Source organism: Enhydra lutris, unplaced genomic scaffold (assembly GCF_002288905.1).
Source record: "Enhydra lutris kenyoni isolate GAN:26980312 unplaced genomic scaffold, ASM228890v2 scaffoldscaffold84, whole genome shotgun sequence".
Lineage (NCBI taxonomy): Eukaryota > Metazoa > Chordata > Mammalia > Carnivora > Mustelidae > Enhydra > Enhydra lutris.
Genome location: NW_019154168.1, coordinates 4705931 through 4727127, shown reverse-complemented (window position 1 = coordinate 4727127; position 21197 = coordinate 4705931). Strand labels below are relative to the sequence as shown.

The following is a 21197-nucleotide window of genomic DNA, read 5'->3' as shown; positions in this document are numbered from 1 at the left end:
TGGAAGTTGCCATTAACTGAAACAGCTGTATCAATAAATTTATGACATCTCTAATTCAATAGCTGGATGTCTGGACTTTCCCCTAAGGTTTATTGATCAATTTTTATGGTTATCTTCCAATATAACTTTTATCACTTATTTTGTACTATACTCTTTGGACTTCTGTGATTTGTAGTACCATGTTAATTCACTTATTGACCCATTATCTAAAGTTAAATGCAATCTTCTCATCTTAGCATTTTAGCATAAGAAATAGTAGTCAAGAGGATGTGTCCTGTAACTTACATTTATTTTTTTCTTGAATAACTACACATCATTCCCAATAGCAGTAAGGTGCGCCTGGCTCAAACTTTCCAATGAAAGGACTTGTAGGTGTATTTCTAGCAAGTGTCTCCAGATGAGATTCATAACTAGCCAAGTCTGGGAATCACTGGTCTACCTCAGTTATCACACAGTCTTCTTTAATATGATAACATGGAGCCACAGAATACTGAAGGTGATTTTCACATGCTCCCTCTCTTTCCTGACATTACCATCTTCTAAATTGCTAAAATGGGTCCCTCAGTGTCACTGAGTGAACCATTAGTTCCATCGTAAAGGAAACATAGAGGTAAATAAACTGAATCTTCCCTGAAAAGATTTACACTGGGGTTCTGAATGCTATTTCCTTTTGTTTTGTGGTTTAATCACTAATACGGAATTTAAGGGGAAAATGTCTTCACAAAGATGCAAAGCCTTTATCCCCCACATGTAAATTAGCTGTCAAATTATTTGTACATTATTCCACTAAATTTGGGGTCATATTTCCAAATGTTTACAGTCCATAAATGTGAGCACGTTGGGTAGGTTTCACTGTTGATGTCTCACAATATGGAAAGAAGGTAAGTTATCTGATGGTTATTCCCCTTTCCACCTTCAGCTTTTTTTTTCTACAGGTGTTGTCATCATTGCTGATATGTGAAGGTTGATATGTTCATTCTATATATCTACTATATAAGATTTAAATTAGTTCTGGGGCACCTGGGTGGCTCAGTGGGTTAAAATCTCTGCCTTCAGCTCAGGTCATGATCCCAGGGTCCTGTGATGGAGCCCCGCATCGGGCTCTCTGCTCAGCAGGGAGCCTGCTTCCCTTCTTTTCTCTATCTGCCTGGTTCTCTACCTACTTGTGATCTCTGTCTGTCAAATAAATAAACAAAATCTTTAAAAAAAAATGAGTTCTTTTTTGGGGTGCCTAAGTGGCTCAGTCCTTTAAGCATCTGACTTCTGACTTGGGCTCAGGTAGTAATCTTTGGGTCATGGGATCAAGCCCTGCATCGGGCTCCTCACTCAGAGTGGAGCCTACTTGTCCCTCTTCCTCTATCTCTGCCTCTCCCCCACCTCATGCTCTCCCTCTCAAATAAATAAATAACTTCTTTTTCTATGGGTAGTAGCAAATTTCCCTTAGCCATTCACGCTATGGTCACCAATGTCCTCTTTCTAAATTGACAAAGTCAAGGAAATCATACCTGGCTACCTGGCTAAATAATTTAATTGGCTCCAAGAGGAATGCTCTCTATGACCTTTGTGCCACCAACCATCACAGATCATTTGCAATTATATACTACACACTAATGGCAAAGAGCTTTGTTTTCTGACCATTATTTTTAATCACTTTATTAATCTGCCCACTGTATAAAATAAGTAATGTGTTCATAAGCAGCAACAATATAACACTGTTTAATGCCACTTCATTCTCATTTTTCTCGTAGAGCTACGCTATGCACTATTTATACACATTATCAGTTATTGTTAAGTGAAAGACTATTGACCTTTAATATTATCAGAGTCAAGTGGATTTAGACCAGTCTTCCATATCTAGGTATTTGCTCTTTGACGCATAGTAGTTGGGGCTTTGTTCCAACACTAGTTAAGTAAAGAGCAATTTTTTAAAAATCATCTTGTTTAGACATCTAGAATGTTCATCAAGCCTTTGAATGTAGACATAAAAAACTGTTTAAATCCCTTAATGTGTACTTCTTTCACAGGTCACTGTATCCTCCAACCCCTCACACTGTGTGCATGCCACACCCCCCCTTGTGCACATATCTGCTCACATTTTCTCTTGCTGTCTTAAATTAGAATAAAGCTGCATGAATCTTTTCATCACATATTAATACAATGCATAGAAAAGTCAAATACAGGTACCTACAATGCACAGCATGAAGAGAAATTCTTATAACTACAATAGCATTAAAGTGTATCTTCTAGCCTTAATGCTACTTTAGGAAGACACTTCACTTCTAGATGAATCATAAAATGTGTTTTCAGTGAGAGAAGATTCAACGTGTGGTTTTTTTTTTCCCCCATCATTATTTTTTTAAGATAACCATGGCAACATATTGCTGGGTTATAGTGAGCAGGCTCTTTTTAGTTCAACAAAGAAATGATAATGGTTGTCATAAAAGTAATGACCTGGTCTGGGCATCTATGAAAGAAAGAAGGTTGTCTCCTTACTAAAGGATGCTACAGGAAAACAAACATGGGTTTTTCATCTGGACTAATTATTTTATGAATATCTGCTATGTGTTTACCTTTCAGTAAATCAGGTGTGATTTGAGAAGATTATTTGTCAGGGTAGCACAGAGCTTTCTGGTATGTGAAAAATAGTATGAAATCTTCTGAAATAACTATCTTTATTGTACTTCTTCCTGGGGGAAAGAACTGAGATTAGAATTTAAATGAATCACCTCAAATCTGGATCTGTCTCCAGAGATGGCACTTTATGCACCAGGGGATGGGACTGCAGAGATGGGGGTGCTGCCAAAAAGACACATCTGCCTCGAAATCCAGGGAACGCAGAATTATGGGTCCTAGGACAAGTTTGGGCTGGGCCAGCTCTAACAGCTTGTTTGGGAACAGTCCACTGACTCAATTCCATCTTTCTATCTCAATCTTCTCCACTTCCTTCTACCCTTCTATGCCATTCTATATCCTTCCATCTACATCTTTCTCACCTTGCCTGTAGCCTTGATCACTCATATCTCCAATGAAATCATCTAGCACCAGGACCGACCCACAACTATCTCTACTTCTCAGATTGTCCATTTCAAAGTATCAAGCAAGGCATCTACTTTGTGGAGCTCACCTTTCTATCTTATGCATGACTGGACAACTTTTCACTACCTCGAGTCAGGTATTGAACTCTGGCCTAAATAGCTGTGTTTGGATATTATACGCCAGTTGGAAGTAATATCCCATGGCAAGGAAAATGTAACGCAGGCTGGAGAGTGAAGTGAAAGCAAGAATACAAGCCAAAATCACAACCAGTAGTTCAGAAAAAGAGTGCTGATACCAAGCTGGCTACTGATTATTTTTCTTTGGGGCGGGGGGAATTAAGGGAGGGAGAACCATCCTTCTATCACATGAGCAGTAGAGTGAGATGGTTGACTAAACACTTTGGACATACTCGACATGGTCCCACACCCTACAAGGATGTAATTTTCTTTTAAAGAAGAAAACAAAACAATTTCCTGCCATAAGTCATCACCTCCAAATATTGACCTTTTTTTTTTTTTTAATATTGTATTTATTTATTTGACAGAGAGACACAGTGAGAAAGGGAACACAAGCAGGGGGAGTAAGAGAGGGAGAAGCAGGCTTCCCACCAAGCCAGGAGCCCGATGCGGGGCTCGATCCCAGAATCCTGGGATCATGACCTGAGCCGAAGGCAGACGCTTAACGACTGAGCCACCCAGGTCCCCCCCAAATATTGACTTTTTAAGCCCAAGTTTTATTTCCCTGTGGGAATGACTGCATAACTCACAGCCTGTGAGACACTTTTTCACAACCACCCATTCGAAACAAGCAGTAACACCCACCTAGAATTGCACTCTCTCACCCATTTTAGGATCCCCAACACATAGGACAATTACAAGCATACCTTAGATAGAGGCACCAGTTCTTCCCAGGGACCTGCCACTCTCAGACACTTAGAAGTGCCAAGCACTTGACCAAGGCACTGAATTTGCTGTGACATTGACCAACTGGAAAAGAGAAGTGACAAAAGGCTGTGATTTGGGGTACAGGATTTCACCTGAAAAAAATAAAAGCTTCCTTTTTTGTGTTCCCACTTGACTGAACTTCTAGCATATGTTAAGTTCAGTAAAATATATTGGAAACACAAGGCATCTAGGCTTTTGGCCAAAAAACTTAGGGAAAAAATTAGCAAGCCTAATATTTCATGAGAAATTCTTGGCTTAAACAATATTTTAATAAAGCCTTGCTATGTATGCCAATAAAGCAGAGAGATGACATAATGACTTATGATTTAAATATCATATAATCTCTGTAATGCCTAGTACCATCGTGTATCAAACAACACGAAGAAGCAATATTCCTGGGGGAAGAAGAAAAGAGCTATGTGAAGTCATTCAGATACTAGTAGAATGAATATTTGCATAAACTATCTCATTAAAAAATTTGATGAAAGGATAATTATAATTAACATATATTGAGCAGATATGATATGAGCCTTATAAGTATAATCTCATTTAATCTTGACAAAAATTCTACAAGACAAACATTATCACCACTTTATAATTGGGGTTCAGATTGGCCAATTTGCCCAAGGTTTAGTAGAACAGAGATTCAGGTAGTCCAACCTCAATGCCCACACTCCTGGACATGCGCTGTACTAGACTAATGATACAATTGGTGAGTCCATTGAGTTGTCTTGGAAATAAATGATTTACATGGTCTGTGATATATAATAAAGAAAAATTATGTTGGCTTATAGAGAATATATTGAAAAAAGGAAGTGGACCAGGAATTAGAAGACCTGAGTTCTAGTCTTGGTTCTGTCACATATTGGATGTGTGACCTTGGATTAATCATTTAAAATCTGAGTTTCCATTTCCTCATTTGCAAAAAGGAAAACAAAAAGGCATGATAACTACTCTGCCAGCTTCAGTAAGTTTTTGTGATTCTCCAATTAAATGGCAATGAAAGGATTTTGTAATTTGAAAAGCACATTCTGACATGAAATATCACTACATATACCACATCTTAATAGTATTATGTGGGATTATTTTGTAAGTCACAGAGTAAGCTTTCTCCCTCTTAAAAAATTAATATGATTCCAACTTTACAATGGTAAGATGATATATTCATACTGAGGTATTATATGAAAATGGCTCTAGAATATTGATATCCTTGGGGTTCTGGAAAGGGCAAGTGCAAAATCAATCTGTTGAGGTATAACCTAGACCTCCTGGAAAGGGGGCGGGGGGGGAGCAACAGAATTAATTCACATTCAAAATTAAAATCACATGAGAAAATGAACCACCATGATGAGAAGCAAGAGACACAATAAATAGGAATATTAGCACAAGGACTAGAAATATTAAAACAATCTATAAGAGATTTAAAAATATGTATGTTTGCCAATTGGTTGTAAAAACATGGTCAACATCATTCTTCACTAGGAATGCAAATAAAAACAGCTCAAACTACAAAGACTGACCATGGCGAGCTCTGGCGAAGCCGGGACTCCCAGACACGGCGGAAGCGAGTGTAAATGGCACAACCTTCATGGAAAACAGGCAGTTTCTCTAAGGCTAAATGTATGCCTATACCAGGATGTAACAATTTCACTCCTGAACTTGTATCCAAGGGAAATGAGTGTTTTTGTCACAAAAAGACTTGTACAGAAAAGCTCATAGCAGCTTTATTCATACTAGTCCAAAAAAACCCAAAACAGCCCAAGTGCCCATCAACAAGAGAATGGATAAATAAATGATGGCTTCTTCACACGATGAAATACTGAGCATATAAAACAACATAGCCAAACCTTCACAAATATGTGGAGTACAGGAAGTCAGGTACTGAAGAGTACCTACGCTAGGAGCCCAGGGACACACAACTCAACAAGAAGCAAAACAAACAGAAAACAAAATAAGTCACAACAGAGTTAGCTCTGGGAGAGAATAGTTACAGTCTGCAAAGGCGCAGAAGGCAATCTAGGGTGACAGACATATTTTATGTCTTGATCTGTGAGCCACATGGTAGTTATATGGTTGTAGGTACAGGTTTTTAAAAGGTAAGAGAAAGCAGATTAATTTGGATTGGACAAATGGAACTAATAAAGATAAAAAAGCCATTAAAATTAAAAATTCAATGGATGGATTAAACAGCAATTAAGTTTAGATGATGAGAGACTTCTTTCCATTGGAAACAGATCTAGAATGTACCCAGAATGCAGCACAGAACAAGCTGATAGAAAATACAAAGCAAAATGAGAAGATATGAAAGACAGTATTAGAAGCTCTGAAATAGGGGTCTTAGAGGGAAAAAAGAAATACCCAGAGTGAGGATGACTTAAAGAGCCAAGAACTATTCCTTAAAAAATTCAGACTCAGATGATTTCAAAATAATTGCCCTTTCAAGGAGCTAATCCCTATCCAATTAAACTATTCCAATCCACAGAGAAAGAATCCGCATCAGTTCTTTTTGCAAAGACTCATAACCTGGGATGCCTGGGTGGCTCATTAGGTTAAGCGTCAGACTCCTGATTTCAGTTCAGATCATGAGATCAAGCCCCATGTTGGGCTCCGTGCTAGGCATGGATCCTGCTTAAGATTCTCTTTTTCTCTCCCTCTGCTCCACACCCTGCACACTAGCTTTCTCTCTCTTGAAAAAAAAAAAAAAAAAAAAAGGGTCACCTGGCTGGCTCAGTCAGTTAAGCCTCCTCCGGCTTTTGATTTTGGCTCAGGTCATGATCTCAGTCAGGGTCCTTGGATGGAGCCCAGGGCTCCACACTCAGCAAAGAGTCTGCTTGAGGAATCTCTCTCCCTCTTGTTCTCCCACCACCACCACCTCCCCCACACACTACACGTGCAGGCGTGCTCTCTCTTTCTCTCTCAAATAAATAAATCTTTTTAAAAAATAAATAATTAATTAAAATTAAAATTAAAAGGACCCATAACTTTCATCCAAAACCAGACAGAGAGAACAGACAGAATAATACAGACCAATCTCACTTATAAATATTGATGCAAAAATCCCAAGTTAATATTAGCAAAAATGATTCAGCCTTATATTAAAATAATATATCACCATGACCACATGCAGTTTATCTCAGGAATGTAAAAACTGACATTTTTTTAATCCAGTGCTTTAATTTACCATATTAATTGGTCAAGGAAGAAACAAAAACAAAAGCTAAAAAGGAATTTTATGTAATTCACCATCCATTATTAATTTTTAAAAACCTAGAAAAGTAGAAGGAGCACACTACCTTAAAATGATAACTATGTAAATTATATATTCTGGAAGCATTTTTCTCAAAATCACTAAGGAGAAGAGCATGCCTTTTATAACCATTGTTATGGGCTACTGGCCCAAAAATACTAATAAATGCAGGTAAAGAAAATATTCAAATAATAAGCGATAAGTTAATTCAATACTAATTACGGAAGTTGTGTCAAAATTACCCTTTTTTTTTTAGAAAATATGTTTTAAGTGTATCAGCCTGTGCTAAATCCTGTACATACTCACCTCACTTAATCTATACAACTCTGAGAGGTGGATGTTAATGTGTCCATTTTCCAGAAGAGGAAACAGTTTCAGTGTGATGGAATATGTTGCTCAAAGCCACCAACTAAGTAACTGGCAGCATGGCCAACTGATCCCACATCTTTCTGACCCTAAAACTCTGTAAGCTTAGACAAAAGGCTAAGGCATATTTCATGTCTCTTCCCAGTTCCTCAATTTTTTTTTAAAAAAAGGTTGACCCAACTGTACAATAAACTTCTGTAGGTTTACAGAAAGATCATATTATTACCCCATTTATTCTAACAATAAGTGAGGTAATTTGGCATTTTAAATTAGTAACAAATATCAAATATTTAATTCTAATATGAACCTCTTTAGAAAAATGACCTTGTGAAAGCTTTTCTGGCACAGAAAATTTTTACCTAAAGGAAAATCCAGGCCACTTAATAGCAGGAAAAAAAATCCTAGCAAATGATTGTGAAATCTAAATATCATTTTCAACCTCTATAATCCCTTTTGCAACTGGCACTCTTGAAAGGTGGTAATAAGGAATCACCCTACAGAGGGTTCTGGAAAATGTCAGGTTTCTCTTTCCAAGCACCGTATGAGTCACTGAGTTTTCAAAACATTGTGACGTGAAGCTTAGCAATAGATCAGGACATCGTTGGGAATTGCTCTTTCCCTAAGAGCTTCAGAAAAACCTGTGAAGAGTTCCTATGGCAAAAGAGATACCAGGCTCATATGACCTCACCTTTCTTTGGCACAAGAATATCAAAGCATAATTTCAAGGCTTGGAAAAACGAACAGTGACAGCCACTATTCCTCATCTTCTCTTGGAAGGGACCCCACCAACTTTATTTAGTATAGCATTTTGTACCCTACTGACAGAAAATAATTACTACGGGTACTTTCTACTTGATTGGAGAAACCACTTTTCTCTTGGAGACATAGTAAAACAGACAGGTTAACATAGTAGTAACATAGTAAAACAGACAGGTTGAATTTCTGGGTCCTTATTTTATTACCAGGGCCTTGGCAGGCTTCTTTTCAGTATTTAAATTCAAGAGTGGAGGAGCTACCAGTACAAGTGTTGGTTAGTAGCACTCTGAAGGTCAGTGAGGTCTCAAAAACAGTACTCTAGTCTATAAAGTGATTTTGTCATGTCTCCTTAGTCTCAGGTTAGTAGAGATAGTTAACTAATAGTTAAAGGAATCTGTGGGTCTATACCTTTCCCCCTTCCCACCTCCACACCCAGCTCAGATCCTTTGGACCATCACCCAACCAAAACCAGCCCACTATATGAATAAGAACTGACAACTGATCAACCACCACATTCTACCTCTGAAACTGATAATACACTATGTTAATTACATTGAATTTAAATGATTTTTTTTAAAAAAAGAAGAAGAATCCAAAATTTATTAAGTACTTACTACAGGCCAGTCACTACCCTGAGCACTTTAATAGAGATTGTGTCATCCTGTCCTCCAGACAATTCTGAGTTTCTTATACCTGAGTGAGCAAGAGGGTCTCCAGGAGAACTTTCAAATGGGCATTATTTTATCATAACTATTTAAACCTTCTCATTAAAGATATTTTCATTTGGGGGCCAAAGATTTTATATCTTATTCTACCCTCGCTCAATAAAAGCCTGGGGGGACATAAAACAATGTTACCAGGTGTTTCTCATGCAGATGAACAATGGAGAAACAACTGTCCCTCTGAGACACTGTCCAGTGAGAAAAACATGGGATTTGGGATCAGATGTTTTGAGTTTGTTGTAACTTTTCATCTACTGGGTATTTGATTTTGGATAATTCATTTAGCTCTGCTCTAATGGACTCATGTGTAAAAGGAAGAAAACAACCCAGCATGACTGCATCAAGCATTAAGTCAATGTTTTTCAGAGCTTAGTATATGCAGACTCTCTCCATCTATTCTTTGGGTAAATGGAGAGATGGACAGATCGGTGAGTCCCCTTGCCACTCTCCCCAGCTTGCCCACTTTTTCTCTTCTCCATTGATATGTTGGTCTTGTTCCTTTTCTTCAAACACACCAAACTGTTTCCTTTATATTTGTTCTTGAGCTGCCTGAAGCACTCTTCCCGCCCCAACCCCCCACACCCCAATGCCGATTCATCACCTGACTAGTCCTTTGTTCAAATTCCACCTTCTTAAAGAAGCCTTTTCTAAACTGTATATAAAATTGCCAATTCTTGGCCCCAGTTACTTTCAATACTTACCCCCCTGCTTATTCCCCTTCTAAGTCTTGACACATACCGTTGATAACCACATAATGTATTACTCATTTACTTGCTTGCTCACAGCTTCCCCCACAAAATGCCTAGGTGCAGGGGCTTTGTTTTTTCACCTAGATGTACATTAAAAGGTTGTGATTGTTCTTAATGCCTCCCTTCCTGACTTGCTGATCCACACCTCTGAGCTGGCATAAGTTTGAGGAGCTGGGCACGCAAGTTGAATGGATTCTTCTGCACGAATGGTGCTGATGGTTATCCTTAAAGAAATGTGGTGGCTTAATTTCAAGGACAGTGAGGGGTTGCTTGGTATGTAAGTAGATACATATATCAAAAAGAAATATTTTCTAAACTCACTGGAATAGATAAATAAGAAGAGTTACATTTTCATTCCCATTTCATGATAACAAAAAAAAAAATGAGTGTATAACATGCTGTTTTGATTACTAGTTTATGTAATAGTTTTATTAAACTGATTCCCAAGCAATATGTTCCAAAGTGGTTTATATGAGGACACTAATAAAGCAGCATACCAAGCAAATAGACCAACCGTTATTTGGGCTGCTAACATGAATCGTTTCCATTGTCATGTTGAAGACTCTCCAAATTCTTACATCTAATATGGCTCAGGAAGTCCAAGAGTTTGAAATTCACAAGTCTAGTCAGAGGCAAGGTCATTAAATGCCAGGACTTCACTCTTTATCTAGAGAGTACTTTCAAGGACTACACGGATTTGTACTTGATGATCAAAGCAGCAGACAATTGGGAAAAGCATCAGCCTAATACTTTCTCCACTTGTTTGAAGGCACCTGACAAACTTTGTTTTTAGGAGAACAGGAATTGCAGAAATGTCTTTATCCACAAACAAAACACTCATAAGGTCTAGAAGGAACTTAACAGATGTTTACTTAAAAGTGAACAGATATCCTTGAATTGCTTCCCAGTTGCATAAATTATGCTGGTATGCAACATAAACCGATTCTAACAGAATTCTTAAAGTCTTATAGTCAAGAAAGTCATAAGATTTTTAATAGTTTAGCTCTGTTCTACATTTCTTACTGGTCTCCTCAAGAGTGGTGCACAAATTAGTCTTCACTCTTAAAAGAACAAATGGGTAAATTATAGAACAGTTAAGAAAACACATGTAACTTTTAGCGGATGGTAGCAAAATAGTGATTAAACAAGTAGGCCAATAAAATAAACCTTAAGTAGTAGTAAACATGTTCTTAAAAAATTAATTGATTTCCTGAACAAATTTCTCAAGGTAAATTTAAATGTTCATATTTGGGCCATAATATGAGAAGAGGAAGATCGATAGGGAGAGCAATTGATATCAATCAAGAATAAATAGTTGACCCTTGACCAATTTGAAGGTTAGGAGTGCTGACCCCACACGCAGTTGAAATTCATGTATAACTTTTGACTCCCCCCTCCCAAAATTTACTAATCATTTAACTTCGACAGGAAGCCTCGGGGGTGACATAAGCAAGTATGTTACCATGTATTTTATATGTTATATGCATTATATACTGTATTCTTACAATAAAGTAAACTAGAGAAAAGAAGACTTTATTAAGAAAATCACAAGGACTGATGTAATGAGCACAGGGTATTATACAAGACTGATGAATCACTGAACTCTACCTCTGAAACTAATAATACATTATATGTTAATTAATTGAATTTAAATTTTAAAAAATTAAAAAAAAACCCAGAAAATCACAAAGAAGAGAAAACACATTTATCGTACCGTACTGTATTTATTGAAAACAATCTGCCCAGAACTGGACCCATGCAGTTCAAACCCACGTTGTTCAAGGGTCAATGGTATTTCCCTGTGACAATAAATACCACAGTCAGCTCTGATTCTTCTCCCTCGCATTACTGATTCTGTGTAACATTCCTTTTGTATATATTTGCTTATTAGCCCCAGACCTCATTCCTTCTCTAATTAATATAATAGTTTCCAGTATCCCCTTCTGCCAATCACAGAGTTCTGGAGCCCAAGGAACTCTACTCAGAAATGCAATTCCCAAAGCCATCATAGCCCCTGCTTCCTGACCAGTCCTACTAAATCAGACTTAGAGTGTCTATCTACTGAAAACTGCCCCCCCAACTCCTTTGTTGAGCATTTAAGGACCTCTATGCATTTATTTTCAAGTTCCTGACATGGTTTTCAGCCTTACCTTTTCCTTGCATTGTTCCAAAGTATTTTTTCAGCACTTCTGTCATTTGAGCTGTGATCGGCCAGAGGCTTAGGACACAAAGATAAAGAAGCTGGAGGCTTGCCCTCCAGCAGCCCTCAGACTCTTGGGGGGGTGAGTGGTGGAGGGGACAAGTACATGAATAATGCATGTGTTGAGAAGAGTGGTGACAGAGGCTGCCCAGGCAACCCTGGACTCAGGCGTCCAGTCTGGCCATCTTATTGACCTTGCTTCATCAATGTTAATTCTTTCAGTTCTGTGCTAAAACGTGGCCCACTCTGGCCAGTACTCCACAGTTTCGTCCCTGATGTTTCCTTTCTGTGGAACGGCCTTTTTTGGTTTTCTGCATCCCCCAAATATATCTGGTGGGAAGACTGGATCAGATGTCAACTAATCCACGAAGCTTTCATTATTGTCTTTGTCTTAATCTCTCTCATTTGAATTCTTAAGGTACTTTGTTTGTAGTTCCCTTTCTCATTCTAATCACATCCTTGCTTGTATTGGAGTTCATTATCAAAGTCTTGTTTCTTTTACTACAACTGTCTGCCTTTTCAGGACAGCAACTACGATTTTATATACATAAACCTAGAAAAGAAAAAAAAAAAACCTTCACAAAAGAGTGAAAAGGTGTTCAATGAATCTTCCCCAAGCTAAAAGAATACGGAATAAATTGTACAGTAAACTCAATTGTAAAATAGAACAATGAGGGGATTAACTATACAAATTGATCCCCACACACTTAGAGTAAATCTACTACATAAATTACTGTAAAAATTAATGTCAGTAGAGATGAGAACTGCCACTAACAGATAGCAACCTGGGCTGAAAGGGGTTAAGCAGATCTATCCACAATGGGAAAAAATTCTTCATTGCCTTTATTAAAGACTAATTTTAGGTCTTTTGGTAATTAAATGAACACACTGTTTATGCTCCATACGCTTTCTGCCCTGAGTCTTGGAAAATACATGAAATTTCCAAGAATTAAAGTTTCCATTAACACAAGTGCCAAATCAGGAGGACTGACCTGTGGGAGAAAGCACATTTGTCTTTCCTGGAGCCTATTCAAAAAACTATAGAAAGATATTTACTATATAACCTTTCTTGTGCGCAATTGCTCTGTTTTATCATTCAGACCATCTAGACAAGATCAGGAAACTGCAACATTTCAGAAAGTAATCAAGTACAGAAGAATGACCATTTGAGTTCTAAAGTGTTGACAGCGATCCCTTTTTGGGGCAAACTTTCTCATTGGAAGAAACCTCGGCTTTTTTTTTTTTCATTCTTCTTTCTTTTCGGAGGCGGGGGTTGGGGTGGTCGTTGCATGCCAGTGTGTGTGTGCGCGCACGCTTCCTTGGTTAATTCCCTGAGAATTAGCTTTGACTGGTGAAGAAACACTTTACTTAGAGTGGGTTCCAAACATCTTCCACCTGCATAAGACCCACTAGATGGAAATTTAATGTAAATAAGCGTGTGTACACAGCTTGAACACCTTGGAAAACTGTTTTCTGATCCCTATGTCTGGTTTTATTCAATCTTAAGCAGCCCAGTGATCTACCCAGATTACAAAATAAAAAATAAATTCTCTTTACGTCAGTGAACTTGGACTCTAAGTTCTCTCTCCTGAGCAGGGAGCCTTTTAAAGACCAGCGAGCACGCTGGCAGCTGGGGGTCGCAGCTCCTGGGAAAGGGCTAGTTCCACATGTCCCGCCCTCCGCACGCTCTCCTTGCCCCTCCCTCTGGCCGGCTCCCCACCTCCACGGGATGCGCCTTCCCCCACTCCCCTCCCGCCGCCACCTCGCCGACTTCAGCTGCCTCAGAGGTCTCACACGCGTCAAAGCCGGAACTGGGAGGCTGATTTGTGGAGGTCCTCTCCCCTTTCCCCCCGGCCCCTCCTCCGTCCAGAGCGAGGGCCCCGGGAGCAGAGCCTAGCAGGGGGAGGGGAAGATCCACACCCATCCCCCTTCCTCTAGCCCTCCCGCATTCAGATGCAATTGCACCTTTTATTATTTTAACTTTTCTCCCTAGGAGGCGCGGCCCCGGGATCTGTCCCTCCGGCGTCCGCGGTCCCTGTGCCCGCGTGCCGGGATGAGAAAGCGAGGGACCTGCCCGCGGTCGGCCGGCGTGCGCGGGGAGGTGCAGCCGCCGCGCCCGCTGCTCAGAGTCTGTAAGTTTCAACGCTCCTCCCGGGGAGGGGAGGGGGAGGCTGTTCGCATCCCGGCAAATGCTTTTAAAATGCCAAACACAGCAAAGGTTTACAATGTTGAATGGACTTTCCGGGGCACACTCTTAACCCCATCTGCAGCTCGCAGGCTGTTGTCCGGGCTTTTCCTGCAGCTTCTGTGTTTGATCCCTTCCACTGTAAAGTTTTCAGTTTATACTATTGTGAATTCCACTGGGAATTCATAATTTTTTAAATGCAGTTCATACTTCTTTAAAACTTAAGGTACTTCATCATTTTCAAGTTACGGAGCACATCGCTTATTATTATTATTATTATTGTGTCAAATTTCACTAAGCATGTTATTTATACTGCGCAAGAGGCCACGGCCTTTTCTTTGCGTACTTCTAAAAATAACGGAGGAAGAATTTACTCTCTTTACTTTTCATATTACTATATCGTCTAGATAATAAATGGCTCGTGATACCCAGCTGGCTTTAATTTTCATCATCGACGCCGCGTGTTTGTATTTTTGTACTCATCTACAGACGCGATTAATCTCAGAAGTAGTGTTGAGCCTGCTGTTTACAGGAAGGCTCCTGGTTTTGTTTAACTCAGACTATGCCCATATGTGTTCAAAACGATAAGGAAAATTGGAACAGTTCCGATTCAGACCAAATAATTTCTCCGCGATCCCGGAACTCAAGCACAAACTAGATTCGTGTTTAGAGTAGTAAAGTCATACCTTAGTTTGCATGTCACCTGGCACGTATAGCCATATCCTTGAGTGCAAGAACTGAAGAGGTGAGGAAGTGGGGGAGGGGAAAGTTTTAAATCGTTTCCCTTCTGCAGGAGGACTTTCCGAGGGAAGGAGAGGCAGGTCCGAGACTGGTGAATAGGCTGGCTATGGTGACGGCACGATGTTGGCCAGAAAGAGCATCATCCCCGAGGAGTATGTGCTGGCGCGCATCGCCGCGGAGAATCTGCGCAAGCCGCGCGTGCGAGACCGCCTCCCCAAAGCTCGCTTCATCGCCAAGAGTGGGGCGTGCAACCTGGCGCACAAGAACATCCGTGAGCAAGGACGGTTCCTGCAGGACATCTTCACTACCTTGGTGGACCTGAAATGGCGCCACACGCTGGTCATCTTCACCATGTCGTTCCTCTGCAGCTGGCTGCTCTTCGCCATCATGTGGTGGCTGGTGGCCTTCGCCCATGGGGACATCTACGCTTACATGGAGAAAAGTGGAACGGAGAAAAGTGGTTTGGAGTCCACGGTGTGTGTGACTAATGTCAGGTAAGAATGCAGTGGGATGAGGCAGGGACTGACAACAGGACAGAAAGAAATACTAAACTGCCCTTTCTCTCCTATCACAGTCATTTTGTTGAAAGCGAAATAAAGCGCTTTAGTACCTTCAGCCACGAAGAAGGAAAAAAAAATCCTAATCTAACACAATAAGAATCTTTAAATGCAGCTTTATGGATGAGGAAGCTCTGAAAATGTGGAGTTTCAATTTCTCTGGTTAACTTTAAAAATACTGTATCAGTAATTTAAAGAATGGTTGTGATTCAAACGATTCCACAGCGCGCTTTACTCAAAAAAAAGCACCCATTTCAGTTTTCAGTGCAGAAAAAGCTGCTGTCCATAGTTCTGGTGTCCACAAGTCAATATCTCTGATCGACAAAAATATTGTGCAAATTTTAGTGATATTTTTCCCTGACTTCTCTTACGTGACATTTTCAGAAATTGTGGGGAAAATGGGAAAAACTGGTGTAGAGGTATCCTAGATTAAAAATCCATTGAAAATGAAATAAATAGATATTAGCCCTTCTTTACCAAGATTATCTTAAATATTTGGTTGCTTGCATTGGATTAAAAATTAAAAAGTTATGCTAAGATGCAGAACTAGAAAAAAAATTAGTTTTTAGTGGAAATTGGCCCAAGTTTTTCATGGAGGAGATTATATAGAAGTGACGTAATGTTGTGGTTTTCTTTACAAGTTTTAATAGAATAGGAAAAAGACAGTCCTGAGACTGCCTAAAGTTTGCTTCTTTCTCTTATGTTGTGTTCTAAAAGTAAGTAGAATGAATTTGATTTCAGTCATTCTCACATTTTCACAGGGCCTAAGAACATTTATTTGGGGTGATCTGTCTTTTCATTTGTTTTGTTGGAAGACAGAAAGAGCTCATTTATATCAACTGCATAAATATTCACTCTGAAGCGAAACAATGGTAATAATACTGGAAACTTTGCCAGAATATTTTCCGAGTACTATTCCAGATTCACATAGTGTACAAAGCGAAGCAAGTTGAACAAGCACGATTCTGCCAGGCAACTGTAAAGCATGAGACCTTTCCTGAACCCAAAATCTTCTGAAATTAGCATACCACTGCAAGAAGCAGAAACCCAGACTGTGAACTGGTCTGTCCTTAGTAACCGCAATGCCAACGTATCAGGGAGGGGTGCAGCATTTGTGTGCTGAGATCACACATCACAGATTTCAGCTCGGATTTTGAGGAAAGAAAAATATATTTAATTGATCCATTGCCTTTATTGCCAAGTAGATATTATTTTCTTGTCTTAACTTTTCACAAAATTTGTCTCCAAGAAAATACAGATGAAAAATGTTGGTGGTCATCAGCATACCAGATACAATGGAAACGATTAAAACACTGTGTTTGACAGACATTTGTAGGCTACATATCATTATCTATAATATTCCTCTTTAAGAAATTTATGGGCACTAATATTGGTGAATCACTTTCATATCAAAATAAATGTTTAATAAACATATGATAGACCGTCATAAAATGAGATAAAAGAAACAATGATAAGCCTCGAAAATAAATGACAGATTTTAATTACAAGACAAATATGTTGGCTTTTCCTGTGAAAGAGGAGTCATAAAGCAGTTTATTAAAGATGTATCATCAAAAGTGGCATCCTTTCCATAATTTTTTGGAAGAACTTATGTAGTGCACTGGTTGTTAAAAGCTGTTTTACTACTAGCTCTTCTTTTTTCACCAAGATGTGTATGGAGGCACGTCCATCCCCCTGATGCATTCCTGCTGGTGGGAACAGTCAGTTTACTGTGAGAAATGGTGTCGCAAATATAAGGAGACAAAGTTGATCTTATTAGCCCGACAATTTTCACATTTTTAATTATATTTACCTAAAAAAAATTACTTGACATCTTTTAAGATTAAAATCTTACTAATTTTGTTTTAATGTTATGATATTATTTGTGCTTTAAGCTCAATGTCCAGCTTAATCATAACCGTACATGATACAATTTTTTCACCAAAAATATAGAAATAAAAATCTCCAGTCTCTCCCAAAGGGAATTTAAAAGATGCCTAATAATGTTTCTTATTCTTTGTATTTTCTTTCAGAAGTTCACTGTCCCACCATTTTATCGAAATTAGACACACCTTATTGTGACAGTTACTCACCGGGATGTCCAAATAACATTTTACCATTCTCATTTTAGGATGGCTCACTTTCCCTTTCATGTGGATGACTTTTCCAACATGAGTCAGAAAATAAACCACTGTATCTCTTCTTATTCAGCCTAACTCCCTCTGTAGCAGAACAAATGAGCAACAGAACACTTTCATCTTTTGAGGGCATGACAGGCATCCATGAAAGACTAGGTCTTGCTACCATAGAATGTTTAGAATTAAATTCACTTGTAAAATAAACAATATGTAAAATATGTAACATAAACAATATGTAAAATAAGGCACTTGAATAGTCCCTCAATCCATTAAAACGAAATGTCTGGGAATATTTATCTCCAGGCTGTTCCCTGAAGTATATAGACATTATTAGAAATCAGCATTGGGTCCAAGCCTCTCCTCTGGGGTCCATTCTTATTCTTCCCCAAGTTTATGGATCATATAACACATCTGTGTAGCTGGTGCAAAAAGCAATCATTGTGGTTTTCCATGAATCTTTTTAGCAACAAAAGGGGTTAAAAGGCATTTTTACACTCCCCTTAAAAGTTAATCAAGAGAATCATTTATGCTTACCCCTCATGGTGTTGCACAAAAGTGCAGTGTGTGTACTTGGTATTCAAATGTTTAAGCATTTTGCTCACTCGCTCACTCATGGCGTTAATGGATAAATAATATGGATAGCCTACATATGGTTATCTTCTATAAAATTAGAGAAGTTTGAAATTGGCATGGGGCAAACACAGGACTACCCTGTTTTTGTTAAGAAGTCACAGCCATATAGGATATGTAGTTAAGTGAATAAATGAATCTTAAGAATAACCAAATGTGGTGCATCTTAAGCATTTACCTGAGAGCTTTTCAAAAGTCTTATCCAGGTCGACCTTGGACCTACCAAATCAGTGTTTACATTTAGATATATGGAAGAGATGTACAATATGAAAAAGCTTCCCAAGAAAATACTGACATGTGTTCACTCTGCCTTTGCCTCTTTCAGAGCACCAAGCCAGAATTGAGAGCTTTCAAATTCTCCTTAATTATGTGATCTTGACACAGTTACTTACTAATCTCTGCCTCAAATTTTTCCTTTAATAGCCTCAGTATTCTGTAAAATTAGAGAACGAAATGAGACAATCAATAAAAGTTTTCTTTCCAAATGGCAAAACATTAAAAAATTTTTTTAACTAAAAATACTAGTACTTTTGAAAGATGTGTTTTGTACCACCTTTTAGCCCTGTGCTTTCTCTGTGTAAGGTACACGATAAGTGTTAGCCAATGAATATGATTTTAAGGGTTATAAATAATAAAAAGTACACTTATTACTCAAGACCTTCCCCTATGACTCCAGTCACTTAAACTCAAATATGTAATAAATAACAAACATCTATCTGATAAGAAGTTTCTCCAAGTAAACTATGCCATTGTGAAAGCATTTCACAAAGTAAAATACGTCCTTAAATACAAGTATGTATTTATTATTTTAACTTATCATTGTAATGTTTTCATATACATAGGCCCATCATTACATGATGTAGAAAACAATAGACTGAATTCCAGAAGTCTGGAAGTAGACGCATTCCGATGAGAGAGAGGAAGAGAGAGAAAGTGCTTGTGTTCAGAATCAGGCATTTGACAAGTTAAGTTGCCAAGTCTTTCCAAAAGCATTTAATAGTCTTTGGAGGAAGAACATGGAAAATTCAGCTTGGCATGTTATTTCATTATGCAAAATATGATCTGATGGCACCGTTTTCTGATATCATTCCTTACAGATCTTTCACTTCTGCTTTTCTCTTCTCCATTGAAGTTCAAGTGACCATCGGATTTGGAGGGAGAATGATGACGGAGGAATGTCCTCTGGCCATCACGGTATTGATTCTCCAGAACATCGTGGGTTTGATAATCAATGCAGTAATGTTGGGCTGCATTTTTATGAAAACAGCTCAGGCTCACAGGAGGGCGGAAACCTTGATTTTCAGCCGCCACGCTGTGATTGCTGTCCGAAATGGCAAGCTGTGCTTCATGTTCCGTGTGGGTGACCTAAGGAAGAGCATGATCATTAGTGCCTCAGTGCGCATCCAGGTGGTCAAGAAGACAACCACACCCGAAGGGGAGGTGGTGCCTATTCACCAGCTGGACATTCCCGTTGATAACCCAATTGAGAGTAATAACATTTTTCTGGTGGCCCCTTTGATCATCTGTCATGTGATTGACAAGCGCAGCCCCTTGTATGATATCTCAGCAACTGACCTCGCCAACCAAGACCTAGAGGTCATAGTGATTCTGGAAGGAGTGGTTGAAACTACCGGCATTACCACACAAGCAAGAACCTCCTATATCGCGGAGGAGATCCAGTGGGGCCATCGCTTTGTGTCTATTGTAACTGAGGAGGAAGGAGTGTATTCTGTGGATTACTCCAAATTCGGCAACACTGTTAAAGTAGCTGCTCCCAGGTGCAGTGCCCGAGAGCTGGATGAGAAGCCTTCCATCCTGATTCAGACCCTCCAGAAGAGTGAACTATCCCATCAAAATTCTCTGAGGAAGCGTAATTCCATGAGGAGAAACAATTCCATGAGAAGAAACAACTCCATCCGAAGGAACAACTCATCGCTCATGGTGCCCAAGGTGCAATTTATGACTCCAGAAGGAAGTCAGAACACATCAGAATCATGACAGCAAGCCAACCTCAAGAAAATCTGTTGTCACGTGTTGGTGGTTTGGGCAAAGCACAGTCGGACTGCACCAGAGCTGGAAACCAGCAATTTGTTCTATATCTTATGCACCAAATGATACTCATATTCAAGCAACAGCACTTTTTGTGTCACTAACCAGTAACACGAGGTGGAGGATTCATGGCTGACACTCGTCTCACACATGCGGCATCTGCAGTGACATGCTTCTCTTATGTAGAGGAAATAGTATGCTCTCCTTTCTCTCAATTCGAAACCCGAGAATTCCATTAGTAGTGATAGGCCTTGAGTACCAAAGTTGGCCAAGGAATGATTCTGTTTGAAATGCATTGTACTTGAAACCACAGATCTCTCTGTTTCCACTGGTCACTCTGAATGCAAGTAGGATGGGGAGGGGAACCCCAAAAGGGTGCTGTTAACACCTCTTGTATATCAACCAATATGTTGCCTTCTCCTTTTTCCAGATTCTGTGCCTGGTAAGAAGCCTGAGTTAAAAACTGCTTCTCTCTACGTGCTTCTAAACAGATTGCAGTCACTTACTTCTTCACAGTGACCTTTGCAGGTTTCCTCGTCCTCCTCAAGGCAGCCTGTTGGTGGAACTGGGCAAAGAGCTTTGGAGAAAAGCTAAGAACATTCCCGTCTCACTTAGGACTGGATCCCCAAAAGTGACAGTTATTTCTTTTGGCTTCTCACTTAAAAGTCCCCACAGGGAGGGGCGCCTGGGTGGCTCAGTGGGTTAAGCCGCTGCCTTCGGCTCAGGTCATGATCTCAGAGTCCTGGGATCAAGCCCCGCATCGGGCTCTCTGCTCTCTAGGGGAGCCTGCTTCCTCCTCTCTCTCTGCCTGCTTGTGATCTCTCTGTCAAAAAAAAAAAAAAAAATCTTTAAAAAAAAAAAAAAAAAAAAAAAAAGT

At 39.3% G+C, this 21197-nt stretch overlaps 1 protein-coding gene across 1 annotated transcript; it reads left to right on the top strand.

Annotated features, from left to right (window-relative positions):
• The first annotated feature begins 13822 nt into the window (after positions 1–13822).
• LOC111161345 (potassium voltage-gated channel subfamily J member 8) lies at positions 13823–20984 on the top strand. The gene is made up of 3 exons (XM_022524936.1): positions 13823–14152; positions 14999–15440; positions 19369–20984. Exons 2-3 carry the CDS (start codon positions 15067–15069, stop codon positions 20267–20269), a joined length of 1275 nt encoding a protein of 424 aa, XP_022380644.1. The 5' UTR covers positions 13823–14152; positions 14999–15066; the 3' UTR covers positions 20270–20984.
• Positions 20985–21197: the final 213 nt, after the last annotated feature.

Excerpts from the sequence above, each read along its gene's own strand:
- LOC111161345 (XM_022524936.1), top strand. The coding sequence starts at position 15,067 with ATGTTGGCCAGAAAGAGCATCATCCCCGAGGAGTATGTGCTGGCGCGC. Across the intron at positions 15,441-19,368 it reads GTGTGTGTGACTAATGTCAG|ATCTTTCACTTCTGCTTTTC; the intron begins GTAAGAATGCAG and ends CATTCCTTACAG.